Here is a 24828-nt window from a genome sequence, read left to right as displayed (position 1 = left end):
AGCCCAAAATAGTTATTTGTAGACCGCCTAGCTCTCATATGGAAAAATTTTTGGAGATATAATTGGCATATAACATGGTATTTATTTCAAGTGTACAACATAACCATTAGATATATGTGATCAGACATATAGATTGTGAAATGATTACCACAGTTGTCTAGGTAATAGCCGTCAGCACACAATTTCAAATTACTTTTTTGTGTGATGAAAACTTTCAAGATCTACCTCTCAGCCACTTTCAAATACACGACATGGTGGTGTTAACTAGAATCACAGTGCTAGACATCATACCCCAAGACTTCATATCCAGGAATATCTTGTAACTGGAAGTTAGTGATCTTTAGCCACCTTCATCCATTTCATATGGTGATTTCTTTCCCATTTTTCTTTTCTAAAACAAATACCACTGTGTCAAAGCCATGGCATAATCTCCTGCACATGTATTCCTCTTCAGGGCTTTTAATTTTTCAATTTTAATATATATGCAGAAAAGACATTAATTAAAGAGGCATTAATGAGAAGGGTTGGTTCCAGCCTTTAGAACATGCCATTGTCCTTTGAGATTTCATGTCTTGCATAGACAGGATGAGGACACTGCCGAGCACAGGTATGTTTAAGAAGACCAGCCCTGCCCCTTCCCAAGGTAGAGCAGTTTCATAAACAGTAAACACACCCTGTAGTTGGACCAACCCTTGCTCCCAGAGCTCATCAGACTCTCAAAACATTGTCATCAGTATCATCGTGTAAGTAGGAGAGGAATCTATATTGTGAACCAGAGAAGAAGGCAGAAAGCAGCAGTAGAGAGGAGCTAAATTCTGGGCTTGGGTCAAAGCAGGACTAGGGGACTTCCCAGGGTGCATTTGTGTAACCACTGCCTACCTTAGTGTTTACTCAATGTGGCTGGGGATGTGTGTTTTGGGGCTGGAGGGGCTTAGGTGAGGGGTGGGAGCTTCTGACTCATACAAGAAAAGTGGCATTTGCAAAAGCTATAAAACTCTCCTTTGCTCTCCCACCACCACCACCATACTTTTTGGTGTCTATTCTGAATATATAATAGGGAAAGTTCATTAAATTTCACCTTAAGGCAAGCCACAGCTATCCCATGTAGTTACATCTTTGTGCAAATTAGGAAAAACCCTCGCTCTAAACACACGTCTTTAAGACTCACAAGTTGTGAGTGAATTCAGTCCCCACTTAGCCTCCACGCCAAGAAAATTTGCACAGTGCGCAACTGCAGCACTGTACATGGCAGCTGAGTTTCAGAGACAGGCCAGCTCACTTCTGGCCACAGGGAAAGGGCTGCTTTCGCTCAGCAGCAGTTGTCCAGTCCTCCATTGTCAATGTCCCTGCTTTTAAAGGTTAACACCTCTTGAATGCTTGTCATTTCTGAACGTCTTTTATTTCTGCTTTTGGCAGTTTCTTTCTTCCATGTTGCATTCAGTGTGAAGAACTTGGAGAAGGAGAATGAGCAGGCCAGTTTCCTTAGCTCCTGCATGTGTTTGGTTTTGGGTAATGATGGAATATGTGCTTTTCCAGTATGATGTCATCGTGCCTTTTAAATATTCCCTAAATACTCTTTGTCAAAGACTTTTCGAAAGACGATAGTATGTTTCTCTTTTACCTCCTTTGAAACTTACTACTGAGATTTTTAATCAAAGAGGAGATACAAAGGCCGATCCTCAAGTAAAACATTCCAGGAGAAACACAGCTAGTTCACTCTAGAAACCAGCCTGTTAACTGTCTTCCACATTATGTTGGGAAAATTACAGCAGAGAACCAACATAGAAACAGCAAGGCCCTTGGGCCAAAGAGTTTTTAAATAGTGTTTCAAAATAAATTAGAGGTGCTAAGTAGCAGTTAACTATTGCTATAAAACAGCCTAGAACTCAGTGGCTTAAAACAACATGTGTTTATTATTTCTCTTGAGACACCAGAGATGGCTGAGAAGTTCCACTGATCCCTGCTGTGCTAGGTAACATATCCACAGAGTGATAGTCATTTTTGTTTGTTCACTTGTCTGGGCTGTTGTGTCCAGTTATTTAATCAAATACCAAGTTGGGTGTTGCTGTAGAGGTATTTTGTAGATAGGATTAATATCTGCATCAGTTAACCTTAGGTAAGAGATTATTCCTGACAATACGCTTGGCCAGGCAGTGACCAGACCTTAAAGGCAATACTAAGTTTTCCGTGAGAAAGAGGAAGTTTTTCCTATGGTTGGCAGGGCCACATTCTGCCCTAGCATTTCTAGGCTGCCATTTTGCACTATGGACTTCAGATTTGCCTAACCAGCCCCCCAAATTATATAAGCCAATTCCTTGCAATAAGTCTCTTTTAGTGATAAACAGAGTTATATTCTGGCTCTGTTTCTTTTTTTCTTTTTTTTTTTTTATAAATTTTATTGTTATATTCCCCATACAATTGCAGCCCCCCCCATTCTGACCCCAATCCCTCCCCTCCCGCCCCCGCCCCCCTAAAAGTGTCTCTGGTTCATAGTTTTTTGTTGATTTTGATTTTCACTTTCTTATAGTTATTCATTTTCCTGGTCCCTTATTTAAGTTTTCTAGATTCCTGCTATGAGTGAGACCATCCGGTATTTTTCTTTTTCTTTTTGGCTTATTTCGCTGAGCATGATCCCTTCCAGCGCCATCCATGTTGCTGCAAATTGCATGTGTTTATCTTTTTTGAATGCTGAGTAATATTCCATGGTATATATGTACCACATCTTCTTGATCCAGTCATCTATTTTTGGGCATTTGGGTTGTTTCCAAAGCTTAGCTATTTTAAACAGTGCTGCTATAAACATAGGGGTGCAGGTGTTCTTTGGAATTGATGTTTCTGTGTCCTTTGGGTAAATACCTAGGCTGGCTCTGTTTCTTTGACAGGACTTAAATTGGTCCACTGCTAGGTCAGCCAGGATCCGCTAGTCTAGCCTGGACTCACCTGGGATGACTCAGCCTCTGCGCACAAGGTCTCTCATCTTTAAGCAGCCTAGCCTGGGCTTGTCTTCATGCATGGCAGGGGGCAAAGGGAGGAAGCGGAATCACAGAGGTTCTCAAAGTACAGCCTCATAATTGTTACACCATCACCTCTTCCTCATTCTGTTGATAAAGCAAGTCACAAAATTGGCACAGGTTCAAGGGTGAAGGAAAAGAATCATCTCTCCATGAGAGAATGAGCAAAGTGACATTGCAAGAGGCATGAATTCAGAGTTGACTGAAATTTTGAGGCAACCATTGCCATTGATCTTGCACAGACCACTTGGTCTGATGGTACAGAAAGGGACAAATATCAAACCCTTTTTAAATCAATGATGGGCCTTTTCCCTCTCCCTTAAGGTAGATAATTGATAAAATAAAATACTAGGAGCTTTAGTTTTCTCGCTTATAAATGGAGATTAATAAAATCTACCTCAGTATTATCATGAGAATAATGAGATATCTGTGAAAGCGTCTGTTGGAGTGTCTGGCAGGAACTCAACAAAAAAGATTTCCATTTGCCAGCAACCTTTGAGCACCTACAGCATACATAAAAAGAGAGGCAGTGTATATTTGAGGCACAGAAATACACATTTTGGGCAGTGTCTTCAGAGTTAATGTGCATAAGTAAAAATTATATTCAAGGGCCTCCCTGGTGGCACAAGGGGTTAAGCACAGCACTATGAAGTTCTCCGCAGCCTCCGCAGCATGAGTTTGATCCCCAGCTGGCCAGGGAGCTACACACATGGCAGAGCAGACCTCTCCTGTCTCGCCCACTGCTCCCCTCAGCAGTGTATTTCAGTCAGTCTGACTGTTCTGCTCCCCACTCTGTCTCTGGTGAATCCTCTCACTCCTTACACCTCTGGCCTGTACCCCAATTCTTGTATGCATAAATAAATAAATCTTTAAAAAATAAAATAGTTATTCAACAAAAAGCTTAGTCTAGATACAGTAATCCCAAAACAGTTTTTTAATTTGCAGGGGGAAAGCACCTAATGGATACAAACACTACTGAATCCCCATAATTTGCCTTCTGATTTTGAATTATTTTTCTTTAAATAACACAGTTAAAAACTATATTTTTTAAAAGTTGGTACCCAGGTTTTGGAACCAGGATGACTTAATTTTGACTCTCTGGTCCCACATTTTTTTGCTCTCTGAGTCAGGCACATTCTGTAACCCTTAAGTCACAGCTTCAAGTAAATAAATTGAGGAAAATTATACCTCCTTCTGTAGACTATTGAAAAGAGCAAATTAAATGAAATAATAATAAATGTGGATATTGTTGCTCTAGCCAATATAATAAAATAATTTAAACATTAGTTCAAGGCTTAGAATGTGCTGTAATTTTTTTTAATGCCTCTACTGCCTGCTTGCTTCACTGTGCAACCCTGCACCCCAGAAGATAGTTCTGCTACAGTTATCTGATCTTTATTACACCAGTGCACTGGGGGTTTAAAGACATAAATTCTGTAACTGGAGGAGTATGGAGGTTTGTCTGGGAACTGTTGAACTTGCAGATCTTGAATTTGTAGATCTTAAAGTCTATCCTCAAGGACTGTGGCTGCCAAGGAGTATCACCACACACCGTAGCACTAAATGAACAACCCACAACAAATTAAATTGATAATTATAAAGTAATCATAATTTAGAGTGGAAAACAAAGCAGCCACAAACCACCCTTCCTGAAAACTGTAAGCTTGCCAGTTTCAGCACGTGCCCACACTCTGTGGAGCACTGAACATTGCTGGAGCTTGTACAGCAGCCAGATTTTTAGAATCCTGGATGGAGTCCTCCAAATGAGCTAGAAGTGGGCAGATTTTAGGTTTGGATTCCAAACATTCTTAACCCTCAATAACTCATTTATTAGATTACTTGTCAATGTCTTCAGGTATAAGCTTAAGACGACAGTACCATTATTCACCCAAGAAAGGACTTTTGCTGTTGTGGAGTTCAGCAGGATTCAGTGAGGTTGCATACACCTGCCAGTAACATAACTAAAATTGGGTTAAGCAATTTAAAATGGTGTTTCCTCCCCTAACTGCAGTCCAGACATGGTTCCAGGTCCAGCAGTGGCAACACGAGCCCAGACTGATTCTCTCTTTCCCACCTGCTTTCTCCGTATGTGGGCAATGCCTCTTTTCAAGGTCATGCCATGGTGGTTGGGGCTCCAAACACTGTGTCCTTAGAGGCCATTTGCAAAACAGAATGGGTGAGTGAGAGTGACTCCCTATCTGGGACCCTCTCTCTATTTAACGGGCAATCAACCTTCCAGAGCTCCCCCTCAAATATTGCTTTTCGCATTCTTTGGCCCAGATTTGGTCACAAGCCCGTGCCTATAATGCAGAGGGTGGGAAAGCTAGGATCTGATATTTTCAGCCTCCAAAAAGGGAGATAGGCTGTGCCTGCAAAAAAGGATATAGGAAGGATGTTGAATAGGTATCTGAGTGTGTCTGCCAAATAGGGTTGAGGGAAAGGCAGAAGAGAGGCCCTTGGCAGGGTTCTGGAGCCTCCATTCTGCCTCCACCAATAGTAGTTCCATTCTTCTGTTTTTGATATAAGGCTTGCGTATAAGTCTGTTTGGGTAAACGCTTACATGGATAAAAATCATTTGCAAGTTTTAGTTTTAACGCATACTTAAATATTCTCTGTGAGTCAAAACTGTTTGTTCACTGATACATTCCCAGCATCTAGAATTGTTCCTAGACTATAGGGGGAGTTGTATGAATTACCTATTGCTACTATAGCAAGTTATTACAACACAAATTTATTATCTTACAGTTCTGGATATTTGATGTCCAAGTGAGTTTTATTGGCCTAATATCATGGTGCCAGCAAGATCACATTCCTTCTGGATGCTCTAGGAAAGAGTCCATTTCCTTACTTTTGCGCTCCTAGAGGTTGCCCACATTCCTTGACTTGAGGCCCCCATATAGCAATGGCCTGTGCTCTATCATATCTTCTCTGACTCTGAACCTCTTAACCCTCTCTGTTAAGAATCCTTGTGATTACATTGGGCCCACCCCAGATAAGCCAGGATGCCCTCCCTATCAAAGAGCTATAACTTAATCACATCTACATGTCTTTTTGCCTGTAAGGTCACTTAGTCACCAGGAACAGGAATTAAGACATGAATGTTTTTAAAGACTTAGATGTCTACCACAATGCTCAATAATAGTTGTAGAATTATTGAATGAATTTAATATTCTCAGTCTTAAATGCTTATTTTTTTAAAGATTTATTTATTTATGCATAAAAGAACTGGGGTACAGGCCAGAGGTGTGGGGGGGGCGAGAGGATTCACCAGAGGCAGAGCAGGGAACAGAATAGTCAGACTGACTGAAATACACTGCTGAGGGGAGCAGCAGGTGAGACAGGAGAGGTCTGCTGCGCCATGTGGGTAACTCCCTGGCAGGGAGTGCTGCAGTGGCTGCAGATTGCATCATAGGGTGCGTCTTAACCCCTTGTGCTACCAAGTTGCTGCTTCTTAGACAGCTAAGATGCTTCTTTAGACAGCACCTAGTCTAAACTTTCACAAGGACTATGAATCACTTTGCTGGTGGATATTATTCCACCTCTGTTTAAATACGTCTGATGCTGGGACTTTCTACCTTCCAAATGAACCTGGTCATGGCTGGACAACTATGCATTTGAGATATTTAGATCTTTCTTCCTTATATTACTTCTGTCTTTCTTCCTTCTGTTGAAGACTACTTGTTGTCTCTTCTGTGTGATTATTCTTACCATATTTGGGTAGGAGAAAAAAAAAACCTGCCTTTTGCTGCATCCATCATTTCTCAATCCTAATTTATCTCTATCTTTGTTGTGAGGATACCAAAAAATAAAATACAGCCCTATCTTCAAGGGGGTAGTTGGGAGTGAATTCTACATATAGGAAGTTAAATAACAATATAGTTAAATTCAAATACTTGGACAGAGCCTGGCAAGTCCTCCAAAAATGTTGCCACTCCTATTGCTGTTACTGCCACTCTACATACTCTGGACTAAATGATTCACTCACTAGGAGTTCACTGATGGAGTAGAGCTGAGTTCTGGGGGCTCAAGGAAGAGGGGAGATGGAAGGGGAATCACAAAGTAAACAAACTCAAGGCAAAGGGGGAAGCATTAAAGGCTGGGTGAACATAATTAGCAAGAATCCAGAGACCAGATTAAATAGGTCACTTTTGGGAAACTTTAAGACACTCATTTGTCAAGGGCAGAGTTTATCTTAACTAGCTTGGGCTAAAGAGCAGCAACTTTGTAAAAGTTGTAGATAGCAACTGCTGGGCAATCTCTGTAAGCACTCTGCTCCTGAGCCCTTCTTTAGTTTAGACACTCATCATCGCAGGCATATAGATTGTTTCTACGGAGAACATTTATTTTGACTTGCCACTTTGATTCGCAGATCCAACCTGAATGTTATCTTTAGTTCCTCCTTTGCTATGTATCCCACAACTACTAACTAACCCTGTCCCACTCCACACTCAGCCTTACCTCTAGACCTCAGAGAACTGAACAACAGCATTCAAGCTGGGGAATAAAGAGAGAAGTGGGGACAAGGTCAGGCTAGGCTGCAGATTTGGTGTAGTCTTTGGGAAATGTGTATCTGTGATAGTAACAACCCAAAAGAAGGTCTTTAAACACAGAGAGCATACCCAGGTACACCCACGATGAGCAAGAAACTGCAAGGAAGAGGACTGAGGCGGAGTTGTCAAGGAGTCCTTAGAGCCCGCCTTCAGCTCACCTCATCCAGACCTTCCCTTAGTCTGATGTTGTTTTTACAGAAAGATAGTGGCATTCTCCTCTGGCTGATATTGTTCTTCCTGAAAGATACATGAAAACACATATAGTGTGTTTTATTCTAATAATAAAACTGATCTTCTATTTTGATAAGAATATCTAATAAGGACCCTATATCCTGATAGTATCTACCAAATCACTGGAGACAAGCCACTGTGCTCTGCAGTTCCCAATGACTGAAGCTAAACTTTGCCATTTTCTTTCTTTTTACAAGGAATCAGAAAATAAAGAGGCAAAGATCTAATAATTCTTCTTGGTAAAACTCTAGTTAGGTATAATATGATACCTAACATTAACTTAAAATGAGGCAAAATGTTCCTTCCTTTAAACCTCCCGCCTAAAAATGCCTTTAAAAAAATCAGTGGTCTGCCTCCCCTGGTGGCGCAGGCAGTTGAGCGCAGTGCTGTGAAGCTGTCCACAGCCTCTGCAGCACTGGTTCGATCCCGGCCAGCCAGCAAGGGTTCCACATGGCCCGGCAGACCTCTCCTGTCTCGCCTGCTGCTCCCCTTAGCAGTGTATTTTGTCAGTCTGCCTGTTCTGTTCCCCGCTCTGTCTCTGCTGAATCCTCTCACCCTCCCACGCATCTGGCCTATACCCAGTTCTTGTATAAATAAATGAATAAATCTTTTTTAAAAAAAAACAGTAGTGCCACATTTGACAGATGAAGATAAAATGTGTTTCTTACATGGTCTTCCAGCAGTGAGTTGAACACGTTTTTGAGATGGTGAGAACAGGAACTTTTCTTTAAGATTCCTTATTAGAGACACCAACATTTCAATTTATATTAAAAAGAAGAAAAATACCATTCTTCCTAGAGAACTAGATCTGTAAACCACTATTTAAAGCAGTTCATGTAGAGAACCTACAATTTAATAAGAGTGGAAAAAGGTTTGCCTAGCATCTCCTATATTTTTTCCGTCCCTGTTTACTCAATTACACAAGTACTTCCACGCAAGCAGACCTCTAATTGTGTATACCTCAGTGAAAGAAAAATGGGACTTGCTGTAAAATAAATTCTCGGGTGTAACTAAATTACATACCACTTCCCCTACTTCTTTTTTTCAAATGGTCCTTTATTTTAAATGAAAACATGTTTTAGAAAAAGAACTGTAAACACTCAAAACATTTCTCAAGGACCAGTCTCCCTTCTTTCTTCTGATAAAATGTAGCTAAATCTCTATTAGCCAATATTCTGTTCAAGTTCTGAGGAATTTAATTCAACACTTATTAGTAAAACTTGAGAACTTCACTCTTCAATCACTTGAGAAGCAGGACCCAGCTTCAGTCCCTCTTGAGTGGCTTTGTTTCTATGCATATGACACTGTGAAGGTTGACCACACTTGTGTGTCTGGTCACTTGCTACACCGTCCTCCTGCACCTCGGACCCCCCAGGACACAGGGCACTCACCTGAACACAGCCTGGGCCATTCTGACCAGTCACATAAACTCTGAGCCTGAGTTTATCTGAAAAACAAGAACTATAAAACTTGCCTACTCCTAGTGTTTTTTCTAGAATCAAATGAAATCATACACACTGAAAACACTCTAAATACTACCCAAATAGCATTACTAGGAAGTGTCTTCAAAATCGTGTGTGAAGTGTTTTGCTATTTTTTTAAAAGTTTCATTTTCAGATTTACAAGATGGGGCAATAGCCTGGACTCATTTGGGTTTTTCTTTTTTAATTATTCTTTTTCCTTTTAAGAGTCTCAGGCAACTTCTGAGAACGGCAGACCATTTTGTGCATCAACTTCATCCCCATCACCCTTTTGTGCTTCTTATAACCAGAGATGGAGTCATTAAATTAATTTAAATGAAAATGTAGGAAAATCCTCATATGCTGCAATTTTATGGTTCATGATTCTTCCAGAATAAGGATTATCTACTTAGTACAATTGGAGATAAGAAAAAATTAGAAAAGGTGCCGCTCACATTGTCTCAGAAGTTGATATCTGCTCACAGCAATAGAAAAAAATGTAGTCTTTGCAGCATTTGTGAATTTTAGAGCAAGAAATTAATTTTAACTGTAACATTTTGTTCTCAAGTAAAGCCCCTCATAATCTCATTTAAAGTTCTACCCATTTCTATACCATGAAACACACATATTGTTTAATACAAACAGATTACTCAGAACTAGGATGACACCTCCCAAAATGACCAACTACTTCGTCCTCCTTCCCAGAAGAGCTTTGCTTTTATGCTCCCTGGGACAAAAAATTAATTACATAGTGTCTCCTTAAGAAGGGCAGTAGGAGTCCCCGGCCACCCCACCTCCCACAAGCAAGAGAACAAGCAGCACAGGCTGGCATCAGAGCACTGAGATCGGTCCCCAGCCCCCCCGCTCTGAGCAGCAATGGAAGCTAAGTCACAGCCCCATCCAGTGGCACCACAGAACCTCAGTCATGCCATTGCACAGTCACAGCAAGCCCCCAGTGAGGTCACACCGCCGAAACACTGCTACAAATATAAACACAGTTGAAATGTCAACTTTGTATACTGCTGAGTTCTGCTTGTGACAGAGCCACGTGCAACTGGTCCTGCACCCAGGAGGAGATGCTGCACTGCCCTCAAGCAGGAGGCAGAACATAATTGCTTACAATTAGGAAGCCCATCTCTGAAACTACGCTGCTCTATTTTGATCTCTCCCACTTACAATTCAATAAGTCAAGGAATTGGGGGTGACAGGATAGCCTGATCTTCAGGTGGTAACACTTGGAGCTCTGCTCACAAAGGGAAACACACACACACACACACACACACACACACTGAGCTGTCTCCTTACTAGTAATACTGTCAGAATCCAGCCTTGTAAAAGACATTTCTTTCCTCCACATTTCACATCCACACAGGGAAATCAAGTTGAACATGGATTGCTTTTGCTCTCTCTCTCTCTTTTTTTAAAGATTTATTTATTTATTTATTTGTTTGTTTGTTTGTTTGTTTGTTTGTTTATACATGCATTAGGTACAGTCAGAAGCGCGGGAGGGTGAGAATATTCGCCAGAGCCAGAGCGGGGAACAGAACAGGCAGACCAATGGAACACAATGCTGGGGGGAGCAGCGGGTGCGGCAGGAGAGGTCTGTCACTCCATGTGGGACCCTAGCCAGTGGCCGGGGTGGAACCAGCGCTGCAGAGGCGGTAGGCAGCTTTGCAGCCCAGCGCTCAAATGCTGCACCACCAGGGGAGGCCTGCTTTTGCTCTCTTTATCACTCGATCAGGAGACTAGTCCAAATGTGCAATTTCCTTATAAAGCCATTAATTCTATCTTGAGATTCTGATTGTGTCCCTACAGGATTGTAGATTCCTCCCCACCAGTTACCTATATATTGTCAGATACATGGCACAAAAAAATGTGACAACCTGAATATGATCTTTTGCTAGTTTTGCTGCTGTTTATTGGCTCAGTACTCACAAGTCATAAATGCCACTTCCATAAAATCTGTGCCTGTACTTTATACCGCTTCTTGTTAGTTTCTTAAGATTTAGTATCCTGCTTTGTGCATCCCATGCCCTAGTTTATTTTTTTTTAATATTTTTTTTTAAATAGAGGCATGTTTTATTTATTTATTTATTTGTTCGTTTGTTTTGTTTATACATGCACTGGGTACAGTCAGAAGCGCGGGAGGGTGAGAGAATTCACCAGAGCCAGAGCAGGGAGCAGAGCAGGAAGAAGGACCGAAGTACACTGCTGAGGGGAGCAGCGGGCGGCAGGAGAGGTCTGCGCGCCATGTGGGACCCTCCTCTGGTGGCCGGGAGCAGCCGGGAATCGAACCGGCGCTGCAGAGGCGGCGGGCAGCTTCGCAACCCAGCGCTCAACCACTGCGCCACCAGGGAGGCCCACCCATGCCCTAGTTTAATACTGAAAAGTCATGAAGCCCTGTCCCACAATTCTGACTTGCGGGTGACAAAGGGTTGGCTGGATGGAGTGACATCGCAGTAAAAAGTCATAAAACACGAGGCTCTCAGCCCTAAGGGTGGAACTTAGTAGTTCTTGGTTTTCTCAAAATACGCTTCACAGGAGATCAGGTACAATGTGACTAGGTATAAACACCTCAGAGATTTCTCCAGTAAGCCTATATAACACTTTGCTCCTTTTATAATTGATATTCTGAAATTAGTGCTTTTCATCTAGCATTTGAAAAGGAAGATGTAGGGCCTCTAGGGGTTATACAGCATCTTTTTTTTTTTTTACCAAAACCAGAAGTATTAGCCTTTCATTCATTGTTTTGTGTGTGTATTTCAAATGCCAGATAAACTTTACTTACAAGAGATTCCTATTGAAACTGTGGGTTCATTGAGCATTCGTGGCAAGCAACACCCTTCAATCAAACATCCCATTCACCTGGGCTTTCACCTAGTGAATGAGGGAACTGAATTCTTGCAGGAGAGGTGATGACAGTTACATCTATGCCCCAGAAACCAATTCACCATCAGTGCATTAATGGAAATAACACCAGTACTAATTGAAGTATTTGGGTACACATAATGGAAAGCTATAAGAGTTATGGACAAAAACAGTCAGACTCAAGAAGCCAGAGGTCAGACAGGTTCTTTACTTACATGATACACTATTTTGCAAATTCAGATTACCATGATAAAACTCCCAAAACATGATAGCCACATACAAGGAAGATCTATATAGTTTAGCCCGCAAGGTGGGTCTAAGTCTGATCATCCAACAATCATGAAAAACAAGGGAGAGGACTCAATGGTTTCCTCTTAACATTACCAGTTGGGGCCTCCCCTGGTGGCACAGGCGGTTGAGCGCAGTGCTGTGAGGCTGTCCACAGCCTCTGCAGCGCGGGTTCTATCCCGGCCAGGCGGTGATATACACACATGGCGCACCAGATCTCTCCTGTCTCGCTGCTGCTCCCCTCAGCATTGTATTTTGGTCAGTCAGCCTGTTCTGTACCGCGCTCTGTCTCTGGTGAATCCTCTTGCCCTCCCGCACATCTAGCCTGTACCCCAGTTCTTATATACATGAATAAATAAATCTTTAAAAAAAAATTACTTGTTGACAGGAAAGAAGCTATTTGATGGAACAGTCTTTTTCTAGCAAACACTATTGAACCTCTTGCTATGTAGCTGCTTCTTAGCAAACATTTACAAATAGGTCCCTGGCTCAGAAGGGCTTCCCTGAAATGGAATCCTTTGCAAGCATGTTATTAGGGAGAGCTCTTAGGTGATGCAGCATAGAGTAAGGGAAAAAGATGAGGATACTGGCTTCAGCCTGATCTTGAGGGGACTTCTGGAACTCAACACCAGTGTTGTCCCCCCTTGAAGGAGGGTCCAGACTGTGAACCCTTGGCAGCGGCTGGGGTGTGGCTACACAGGCCAAGGAGGTGGCAGCATCCACTGCCACTAATGGCACCCACTATGGTACCTGAGCTGATGAGACTAGATCTCCAGGAGCCAGGCTACATGATAGGAGAAGGACTCTCATCACAACCCTGACCTCAGTAAGGACATGGGTCCCTCACATGACCTCTCCAGCCATCAGTTTCCTCGTCTATAAAATGGGAGGGGAAGCTGGTAGGGTGGGATTAGATGACCCTCTATCTTCCCTGCTCCAGAATGCAATGATTTCCACAAGGGAAATAGTGAGAAGGCTCACTGAGGTATCGTTACGTTTTTGCTGTTCATGGAAGGGAGTTAATCAATGTTAACGTGTCCCTGAATGACCATTCCATTAAGGACTCTTCTCTCACCTGGAATGCTCTAGATACACAAGCAAATCTAAAAAAAAAAAAAATGCAGTAAAATTGCCCTGAAGGCATGTGTTCTAAAAAGAATGTCAAGACTCTGTTTTCAAAGTGCTTTCATGACAGTTTGCATCAAGAGAGCATTAATGTAACCAGACGACCTCATCTAACTGACTTCTGCATCCAAGTGAATCAGAGGCAAGAAGTGTGAGTGGAGAGTGAGCCAGAGGCTATCCCTGCAAATTGGCACAACATCTATGAACAGCATTTTGGCCAAATCTATCAAAACTGTAAATACATTTACTCTGATTTTACAGTCCCTTCTGGGGGAATTTATCCTCCATATATATATAAAATATATATATATAAAACAGCATTTAGAGAGTTTGGTCAATGTTCTACTTTTAAAAAATAGTTAAAGATTGGAAACAACTCAGTGGTCCATCAATAAAGGACTAGTTGAAGCAACTATGGTAACTTTCATACAATAAGAAACTGTACAACCAAGTTCTCCAGGATCTATTAATAAGTGAGAAAGTATGGGTAGAACAGTATTATTATAGAATAGTGTGTACCTTGTAAACACATGTAAATATGCTTTCAGTGTACCAAATGGTGATAAAGAGATTATATATTTATATTCAAGTAAATCCAATTATTAAAGATATTTTCAAGTGCATCTGGAAGTCAGTTTTTGTATATCTGGAACAATACAATAGAAACTTCTGTGTGTTAACCTAGAAGTAGGAAAATGGGGTGGATGGAAACATAACTGAGAGTGGGAATTCTCATTCACAGCCTTCCTATAAATTTTCTTTCTGGATTTTCTCCCAACCACTGTGATTTATTCTGTAAAGAAAATTAAGCAGCTGTTTGATTAAAAAAGAAAAGAAAAACTCAATCAAAGTTGGTCATTCTAGCTTCTCTTACTATTTCATACTTCAGTTCATAGATTGGCAATTTATGGCCAGTGGCTAAACCATTGCAAGAGCAACCACATGACTCAAAATGATGAAAATATTTACAGAAGTTTGCCACTTACCATTATAATAATGGAGTTACTTAAAACAGTGGTGACTACACCTACCTGTGACCTTTGGGTACTGAAAGGCTTTGTTTTCCTGAAGTCAGCTTTTTTGTCCACAGGTAGGTAGGTTTGCACCAAGCAAATGAGGTAGGATTTCGTACCAGTAAGAAAAGCATGAACTCTGGGGACAGAAAGCCCCAGTTTTAAATGTGGGTAATTTCAGGCAACTTTACTTCTCAAACTCACTGACTCTTCATCTGTAAAAAGTGGATAATAATAGTTTCCCCTTCATCGAGTTGTTGGGATGTTAAGTTGTTGGCAAAATAGTATCACTTAATATTGCTTATTTTTTTAAACAGGGTGATGACCAGTTAAATGTCTTTGGAGAGGACACCATGGGAGGTGAGTTTCCTTCACTGATCAAGCCACTGTTGTCGTTTTAGTAACTTTGAGTGTGTCTTTTTTGTTACACACCAACTATGAAATACTGAGATACCAACTGCATGTACTTCCCTTAACCAAGGAACAAGGTGAAGATGGGAATGCTTTGCACCTCCCCCTCCTGGTCCATGTAGAGAACCAAAGGGGAACCTTACCAAGAAATGCATCTCTTAACTGCCTAGAGAACATGACTATTAACATATTCCGTGAAAATATGTTTGGGAAACAATACTTATTACTTTCTGGAAGAGTCACTTCAAGGCTCCCACAAGTCCTGCAGTAAGACAGCTGGTTAAATTTTGGTCTGACATTTCAAATTTGCAAACTTTTCCTGCATAGTAGTTACTATTGTGCAGTGTACCATTGGGATGCAACCTAAGAAATATCCACATTATACTGCTTTATCACTTTGGCAGTTAAAAGTCTTGCAAAAACTGAAAAATTCCTCCCATAATTAGCTATTCATGTAAGAGAAAAAAGGTATAATTTTCTGAATTTGAGATTGTACAAATAAGATACAGTTCATAATTTCTAGGTAAAATAACTTCTATATTTCCACTCCATAATTAATATTGTTATAATTGTGGTCCATAGAAATATGTTTTTGTTGACTGTGGGCACATACAAGAAAGTGATTTGGGCTTTCTAAATAAGCTTAACTCTAATCTTGCACTGAGCCATGAGCGTGAGGTGGTAGATAAAGTGTCATTTGATGATAATGGCAATACCAGCATGTGAAAATCCGCCACCAAGTGACATTGTGATGATTCATGGGGAAAGGCACATAAATATAAGCCAAGTGCAAATAACCAACTCAGTCCCAACCAGATAGAGATTGATTGATTGGCAAATAAATTTCCATTTTTCCTGGTTATAAAATTGATACATATTCATTGTGGAAATTTTTTTTAAGGTAGAAAATAAGAGCCAGGTAAAACCTGGTGACCTAAAAGTAATCATGAGTAATGTTCTAATATATTTTATCCCAGTGTGTTGTTTATATACCTGTTTTTACATAAGCAAGAATACACGATTATCTCCACTGGGCCTGTTACAACATAAGCACGTTCATGTCATTAAAAACTCTTTATAATGTATATATGCAAATATTACCTCCAATTTTTTGCATGTTCCTATATCATTAAAAAACTCTGTAAACTTAATTTGTAATGGATATATTGTACGAACATGCCATCATTTGTTTTAAAAAATAACTTGTAAAAAAATAGAATAGGATGCAATCATACCAAAAATAATAATGGTGATTGCAAATAGATTGAAAGTTGCTCAGCTTCATAAGAGTGAACTGCAAGTCTGGAGAACATGATATGACTTGTGGTCCCAGGTGGTAAGAGCCCCAGGGTATTTGTCACTGTCACAAAATTCTGGATAAGGTAGAATATATTCCAATCACAAAAAGATAAAAGGATGTCTTGATCAAAAAGAATTTTAAAAGTCAGACTTCATTTTGAAAACCAAATGTTTCCAAAGAACCCCAAATTCACTTCTTTCCTCTTCTTCCTCTTCTTTTTCTCTTTGTCCCCATCTCCTTCCCCTGCCATCCCCAGCTCTTCACATCCAAGCCCTGCTTCTCTCTCAAAGGGCTATAGCTTTGGCTCGGCTAATAGTGGACCCCTGCAAAACTATAACGTTGTGTATATTAATGAACCACCCCAATTCCACTGAAAAATAAACTTTGTAACTTAAGAATGGTCCTAAATAAGGGACCATGAAAAAGACTAATTGTAATAAAGTAAAAATCAAAATCAACAAGCAACTCTACACCAGAGACACATGGTGGTGGGGGGTGGGGGAGGGATTAGGGTCAGAATAAGAGAATAAGGGGGGGTATTGTATGGGGAATATAACCAAAATATAACCAAAATGCATACATTGTGCAAAAATGAAAAATGATGTAAGAATTATATAAAATATAAGAATTTTTTAAAAATGGTCATCGCCATAAAACATGAAGTCATATTGCTATCAGTTCATTTTAAGTGTAAAAATGGCAATATTTTCATAAGATGGGAAATAATCTACTACCTCTCCAGGTAATCACATCCACCCACCTGACATTTTATCCAGTCATGCCCATGGATGGGCAAAAGTAGCTGCTTCCAGAACCAGGAAAGAAGCCAACATCTCTACCTAGACAAAGAATTTAGGGCTGTCCCCCTAAGAGGATCTGTCCCTTTCTCTGGGCTTCTCCCCCTGAAGGGGTGCTCCAGGAACCTCAGCAGCCAGAATCTAGAATGCATACCCAGGGTTCCAACAGAAAACATCTAATGCCATTGATGTTCAAGTAAAGACTTTACTTGAAAACGTCATTGTAAAATTTTCATGAGGTGAAAAATCACAATACCCTATATCATAATTATATCACTGCCTACATGGAGTATCTTGTCATCTGAAAAGGCTCTTTAGCACAGGGTTAACAAAATAATAAAGTATCAGTTATCCTCAGTTATATCTGTCCAGTGAGGGATGCTTCAAGCCCCAGATGTTTTGTCTGTCTAGCCTGGGGCTTGAAAAACTTGACTTTGCTAACTTGAATGACCCATTCATACATTTACTTGACATCAAGCTTCTTTTTTGTTTGTTTGTTTGTTTATTTATTTATTTATACATACATACATACATACATACATACATACATACATACACACAAGCACTGGGTACAGTCAGAAGCGCGGGAGGATGAGAGAATTCACCAGAGTCAGAGCGGGGAGCAAAACAGGCAGAAGGACCGAAATACACTGCTGAGGGGAGCAGCGGGCGGCAGGAGAGGTCTGAGCGCCATGTGGGACCCTCCTCCGGTGGCCATGGAGCAGCTGGGGATTGAACCAGCGCTGCAGAGACCGCGGGCAGCTTCGCAAGCCAGCGCTCAACCGCTGAGCCACCAGGGAGGCCCGACATCAAGCTTCTTATCAAATAAAACTAAATGATTTGGTTTTTCTATAACATGAGTAAAATCAGGGTTCCATTATAACTGAAATTGTTCTTATCTTAAAGGTTTCATGGAGGATTTGAGGAAGTGTAAAATTATTTTCATGATTGGTAAGTAACAGCCCTCAAATTTTCTATACAGTTTTATATTGCCTTTGATTTGTATCTTTTCAGTATGAACAAAGTTGAACTTCAAGAAATGTCAAACCTTTGAGCTTAGCTTTATAATAGTAAACACATCATGATCCCAATGGTAAATGAGATCCCAAATCCATATGTTAACATCAAATACACACCTTTTCTCTTTGAATAATGACCCTTTCTTACCTAAATTAAATGTCAGTGACTACATATTCAAATATATCTCAATAACCATACCCTGCATTCCTGCAGCTAATAGTAAAAACAATCTCATTTGGGTTTTGCCCACAATGAATCTCCTTGGTAAATGAAGTGTGCGATAAAATTCATTTGGAGTTAACCAACATTTTCTGTGCACTTAATGTGTTCCAGGCTATTTCATTTAATCCTTACACTGTCCTTTAGATTGGTGATGTGTTCCTGATCTATCACAATGATAAGAAAACTAAGACTCAGAAGGTTAAGGAACTTGTCCAAGGTCACATAGCTAATGAGTGCAAGATCCAGATTTCCAGTTTTTCTCAAGAAAATAAATGAAACTAGTTGCACAGCAGTTCAAATTATGTGAAATAGAGTACCTCCCAAAACTTAGTACTTTTCCTTCTAATTATTCAAATCTATAGAAAAGTTAATATACATATTTGTACATTTTTCATACATATTTGTACATTTTATATATAAGTATAAATATTTCATAAAATATTTATACTTAGAAAGAATGAGATGGTCCATGCCTCTCTTACAATCTTGCACCCTAAAGTCAAAATGCTTTCTTGGAAATCTCTCAGTAAATTTCTCTCATTATGCGATGTGGAAACTGACTCCCAGAAAATTTAAGAGGTTTGATCAAGGTCATTCAACCCATAGGTGGTGGTGAGCCGACAGTTGTAGCTTCTCATTCTAGAACCTTCTCCACTCTGCCACTCCACTGTGTTGGTTGTCACTGGACTATCTTGCACATCTGTCATCTACCAAATATTTCCTAAATATTGGGGCAATGCTGGGCAACATTCAGGGACCACAGAGCTTCCCTCTTACGTGAAAGGAAGAACCAAATTATTATCGCACTTAGAAAATTATTAGAATGGAAAGAATGAGGTGGAATAGAGAGCAACCTGACTGGAGTGTTGGGGATAGAAGTGATTGATTGCTTTAGTGATAGATTGCTTTAGAGCAACCTGACTGGAGTGTTGGGGATAGAAGTGATTGATTGCACACTGATCCAGGAAAGCTTCCCTGTGGAGGTGACACTGAAGCAGGGAACTAAAAGAGATGAGGTAGTGAAGGGATTAGTGGGATTTGACAGGAGAATTCTAATCCAGAGGAACAGTGTATCTTAAGTAAACATCTGGGACCCAACCTGAATTCTATTTCTGACCATTTTGCCTCTAGTTGACCGTGGCCACACTAAGAATGGACCCTTGACCCATTTATTTTGCCTTCTCTTCAAAAAGTAAAAGCACATTATTTCTGTTTCTTTCTGAAGAGAAACTCATCAATATAAATTCAATGGAAATTCCCTTGTACACTTAAAACTTCAATCAATTTCCTTGGCATCTAGTCTATACACAATAAATTATACTTTCTGACCAGTTTTTATCCCAGGAGCCAAATTAGGAGCAGGAGAGAGACTTTAAACTTGATGTTCAGGAATCCAAGTAATGAACCTATATTATCACATATAAACCTGTATTTGTTATAATGTGGTTTCCCAAATAGTAGTAATGGTTCTAATAATACTACAGCATGGTTTGTACTTGTTGTTACTGTCTCTAGCAATATCAATATCATTTCAGATTTACCTGTTATTTTTGAAAATGTATTTCTATCTATCCAGGTATAACTAACAACCTTGGCTCCCTTATAACTAGGTGGACTTCAGAAAGTCAAATAGCGCAATATAAAATCTATGGCATCAGACAAATTTTGAGCCCCGCCCCCCCCCCCCGCCCAGAAATCTCAACCCTGATAACTGCTGCTCTGAAAAAAATTTTTTCTTCATACATTACTGGCCTCTACTTAAATAAGTAAGCTTTTAGCTCAACTGCCTTGACAAATGGTGAATGGTGTCTTGGAACCATGTTGTTGTAGACCATTTTGAGGGTTGTAAAAATACTTGGGATATGATAGGCAAACCCATACCTGTTTTGGTGAATTTTTTTTAAAGATTTATTTATTCCTACAAGAATATTGGGGTACAGGCCAGAGGTGCAGGGGGTGAGAGGATTCACAGAGATAGAGTGGGGAACAGAACAGGCAGACTAACTGAAATACACTGCTGAGGGGAGCAGCAGGAGAGACGGGAGAGGTCTGCTGTGCCATGTGGGTAGCTCCCTGGCCAGGGATCAAACTCGTGCTGCAGTGGCTGTGGATTACTTCATTGTGCTGCCACTTAACCCCTTGTACCACCAGGGAGGCCCTGTTTTGGTGAATTTTAATGTACAAGAGCCAGTTGCTTTCAGTGAAACAAGTGTATTTTGTCTATGAGAAAATGAATGAATTTCGCCACATTTCCAATTATTGTCTTTCTATTACCTACCAAGATAAGTGAGGTATAGTTTTAACTAAAATCTTGGTTAATATCCTGTTAATCCTAAAATAAAATTAACTTTTTTAGAACACTTAAAGTATCCTACTTCCCTTTTGCCCACAAAAATGTTCACGCTCCCAGGACTGGCCTTCTAGCTCCCTCTCTATGACCTCACTGTGTCTTTCTCATTTCCCAATTTCCCCCACATGAGTCTTCAGCTCCAGCTCCAGCTCCAGCTCCATCTGCATAACTTTTGCTAATCCTTTCCTCACTTTTGCCATTTCTCTTTACCTGAAATGTCTTCTCCCCAACTAATCATGCCTCAGGCTAAGGGTTAAGTTCAAGCTCCCTGAAAAATCTCTTCTAATCACAAGCCTTTCTCCTCTGTGTGCCTTCATCCCAGGTGTCCACATTGATCACTTAGATACCCCATAATGACAAGAACTACAAATATTTGTTGGAATAATGGATTCCTTAGGAAACAGTGTGATCAGTTTCCATAACAACTGAAATAGCAGTTGGAATTCCTGGACTGGAATTGACAGTCAGGTTACTGTTGCCATAGCTGATTCCGGGGGGAAGTTTTCACATTAATTATCAGCCTATTCCACAGCTCCTTTCTCCGTGTAGTTGCCACTCTCTCACTGACAACAAGCAACACCGGCCCCCACCCCAAGTTAGTGCTATTTCTTGCTCACAAATTCTTTGCTCACTTGCAAAGTAGTAAGTTGTAAGTAAAGGCATGTCACAGCACTGCCTGCCATCTGAGTAGGGAAAAAAATATTCCAGGAAGCGTGCTCTCTAAACTAAAGGAAAATATGGCAAAGGTGAACCTGGGTGGCCCTCTGAATGTTGTGTTCAAGAAAAAAAGCAGCTCAATAGCTGTTTATAGAGAAATGCCTTTCAGAGGACGGAGAAGGAATCTCATGAGAAAGATTCTGGTGATCAAAAGGATTAAAAATGGTTCTGTACACTTTGATTGTTCACACACAAAATTAAGCAACATTGGACTCAATCAATGATAAAAACAAAAAATTATTTAGAAATGTTAAAATATTCTTTTAAGAGCCTTATCAAGTCCTACTAGCAAGTTCCTTCACAGCTTTTTCTGGCACATTTCTTTCCTTTTTTCTTTCTTCATTTTTAAACCCTATATCGTTATCTTGCTATGATAGAATTTACTGGGGTTTCTTTTTTCCTTCTCTGTTTTTCATAGTCTACCTATTGCCTAACCTAAATTCGTGTTAATCTCTACCCAAAGCCTGGTAGAAGTGTTTCCCTTTGGAAAATCATCTAACTTTACAGGTGAGGTCTAATTCTACTGGCATAATGATGAAGACACCAGCCAGTGGCCTTACTTTCAAACTGGCTGGGACGCAGATGTCATTGGTGCTGAAAAACCACTCTTGAGTAGTAAGCTTTGTTCATCTTGTACAATATTTTGTGTAATTCTGTGCTTTTTTTTTTTTTTGAAGTAAATGTAATTCGCAAGATTTTATTTGTAATAAAAGATGAAGCTTAGAACTGGATCACCTGGCCCTTTCTCTTCTTATCTCCTCCCAGTTCAAAATGCTTGCATCTCTTAATAGCCAACATTCTCTTAGATCTGCAGTTGGGCTCAACACATTCAAGTCTCAGGACAATCTTCTTTGTAGTTTTAGCCTTTTTCCGGAAAATTGGCTTAGTCTGTCCACCATAGCCACTCTGCTTCCTGTCATACCGCCGCTTCCCCTGGGCATAGAGAGAATCCTTGCCCTTCTTGTACTGTGTCACTTTGTGGGGCTGATGCTTGCCACACTTCTTACAGAAGGTCCGGCAGGTTTTAGGAACGTTCACCATGCTTGCGAGAGCGCTATCAGCACGGAAAAAAAGTATTCTGTGCATTTTTTAACCACTGCTAACTAGTCCAATCTGCTTCCTGGAGGGAAACTGGGGAGCTGAGAATTTTTGCTTAGAACTTAATATTTCAATACCTGCCTTTATTTCACTATAGTTTTGTTGTTATTTCATTGTTGCCCTATCATTAAAGAACTTTGAATTCATTTATTTTTTTAAAGAGTATCTACTTGGGGCTCAGATTGAACCATTTCAATGAAGTTTACTCACATATTTAGTTAAATCAAAAATGAAAAACCAATTTGATTGCTTTAACTTAATATAGCGCTAATAAAAGTCAATGTTTATAGAGCATTTATAGATGAGGCATTGCATAAAATGTTTTATAATATTATCTTCCTAACCTTTATAGTATTATCTTCCTGACTTTTCAAATAAGATGTTAGAACATTAAATAATTTAATAATAGTAATGAATTCCAGACTTGAAAGCTTGGATTTTATCATTGGCAATAAATGCTGCCAATTGTTTTCTTTGAAGTAACAGGCTTACTTTGTTTATTTTTAAGAAAGTGTCTGCCAGATACTCAAGTCTGAAAACCATAATTTTTCTGTCAGTCTTTCAGAAGGTGTAAAAATGGTGTCCAACAACAAAAAAAAATAGTAACTGGAACAATCATGTGGTTCTTTTCCTCAAGAAAACCTTTATACCTAGGTGTGCTAAAGTGCCACATTAAAATTCACACAAAATATTATATGAAGTGTGCTTAAAGGTCTAAAATAAAATTGATCTTTTTTACCTCTTCATCAGAGGCATTCTTTTTTTTTTATTTGTTTGTTTGTTTTTGTTTATACAAGCACTGGGTACAGTCAGAAGCGCAGGAGGGTGAGAAAATTCACCAGAGCCAGAGCAGGGAGCAGAGCAGGCAGAAGGACCTAAGTACACTGCTGAGGGGAGCAGCAGGCAGCAGGAGAGGTCTGCGCACATGCGGGACCCTCTTCTGGTGGCCGGGGAGCAGCCGGGGATCAAACCGGCACTGCAGAGGCCGCGGGCAGCTTTGCAACCCAGCGCTCAACCGCTGCGCCACCGGGGAGGCCCCATCAGAAGCATTCTTAAGTGGCACTGGCATTTTTCTTCTTTTTGGCTTTTACTGTAAGTTCTTGGTGGTGAAGTGTGACTGGTAGAATTGGGTACTGCTGTCTTGATTTGCACTGCAGTTTTACAGTCATTGTTTCTGCATCTTCAATGAAAAAGCAAATAACCTCTTAGTGTCATAATGAAAATTAGGGGACCAGGGACACACTTTTAGAATCCCCACCCTAGGGCTAATGGGGGTTGGCAGTGGGGGCTATTGAACAATTATATGAAACCCCACACTTAACGTTTGGGAGATCTTGGAGCAAAATGTCCTTTGGGTTTTGTTCTCATGAATCCTTTCAAAAGCAGGTAACATTACAAATATGAGGAAAGGATCTGGGAGTGTGGGGAGTACATCCTCAGTGTAACGGCAGGAATACACAGAGCAGGATCTCATGACCCGAGCAGACTGGGTAAAGGAGGAGTCCTGGAGCCCTCGGTGGATTTTCAGGCTTTTATTAGGATTTACCAGGCACAAGGCAGGCAGGGATGCTGGGGGGCTGGGAGGCTGCCAGTCCCCAGAGTATCTTCACTCTTTCTGGGCTCTCCAGCGTTCTCTCTGCTTCTCTCGTGGTTCTGCTCTCTGCTCCCTCTACTCTTCTCGTGGTTCTGCTTCTGCTAGTGGCTCTGTACACCGCCCTTATAAGCTCAGTCTCTCAGCCCAGGTGTACCCACTTACGCATGCCCACACCCCACTCCAAGTGCCCGCCATCAGGCATGCATTCAGGACAGCAGGGATCCATCATCAATCCTAATGGCAGGAGGGCAGAAAAGCCTGATATTTTTTTACCTTACCCTACACTCAGAAAAGCCTGTTCTCTGGGCTCCTGTGGTCCTGGAAATTTCTGCATATTTCTTTGTACCCAGTGCGCAAAGGATTCTGAAGGGAATGTGCTGGTGCCTGTCAGAACTGGGCAAAAAGGAAAGCACCAGGAGGACCAGTAGGAGACTCCAGAGTGGGCTCTGGGTGGAAGGAGGAGGAGGCACACCTCAGCACCAGGTTGAACCTGGACTGGAGGCAGCATGAAGAAACCCTCAAGGTGGGGGGGCAGCCCTGACATGGAGACCGAGCTTTGAACTTATAGTCTGTTCAGGCTGCTGTGCCAAAATAACAAAGACTGAGCAGCTTATAAACAACAAGAATTCATTTCTCACCGTTCTGGGGGCTAGGAAGTCCAAAGTCAGGGCAATAACAGATTCTATGTCTAGTTGTAGGGGCAGGAAGACACAGAGCAGGATCTCTATGACCCGAGCAAATGGGTAAAGGAGAGTCCTGGAACCCTCTGTGGC

The 24828-nt window shown here is 40.8% G+C and overlaps 2 protein-coding genes across 6 annotated transcripts in view; one reads left to right on the top strand and one right to left on the bottom strand.

Moving 5' to 3' along the window:
* Window positions 1–24828, top strand: part of AK5 (adenylate kinase 5) — a gene marked incomplete at both ends in the record, with an annotated part of 234571 nt that overhangs the window by 161275 nt on the left and 48468 nt on the right. For 4 of the 5 annotated variants that reach the window (XM_084243987.1, XM_084243988.1, XM_084243985.1 and 1 more), the window contains 2 exons: window positions 14864–14906; window positions 17961–18005. The exons of the other annotated variant lie outside the window; for it this stretch is intronic. In XM_084243987.1, the coding sequence (XP_084100113.1) occupies window positions 14864–14906; window positions 17961–18005 (88 nt within the window). The remainder of the gene's footprint in view (window positions 1–14863; window positions 14907–17960; window positions 18006–24828) is intronic. 5 annotated transcript variants of the gene reach the window in all.
* On the bottom strand, window positions 22084–22415 carry LOC311177726 (large ribosomal subunit protein eL42-like; the record flags this gene model as incomplete). The annotated part of the gene is made up of 1 exon (XM_084243990.1): window positions 22084–22415. Exon 1 carries the CDS (start codon window positions 22402–22404, stop codon window positions 22084–22086), a length of 321 nt encoding a protein of 106 aa, XP_084100116.1. The 5' UTR covers window positions 22405–22415.

This window comes from Talpa europaea (genome assembly GCF_964194135.1).
Source record: "Talpa europaea genome assembly, chromosome: 9".
Taxonomy (NCBI): domain Eukaryota; kingdom Metazoa; phylum Chordata; class Mammalia; order Eulipotyphla; family Talpidae; genus Talpa; species Talpa europaea.
Note: the sequence above shows the minus strand (reverse complement) of the source record. Positions and strands in the feature narration are given on the sequence as shown.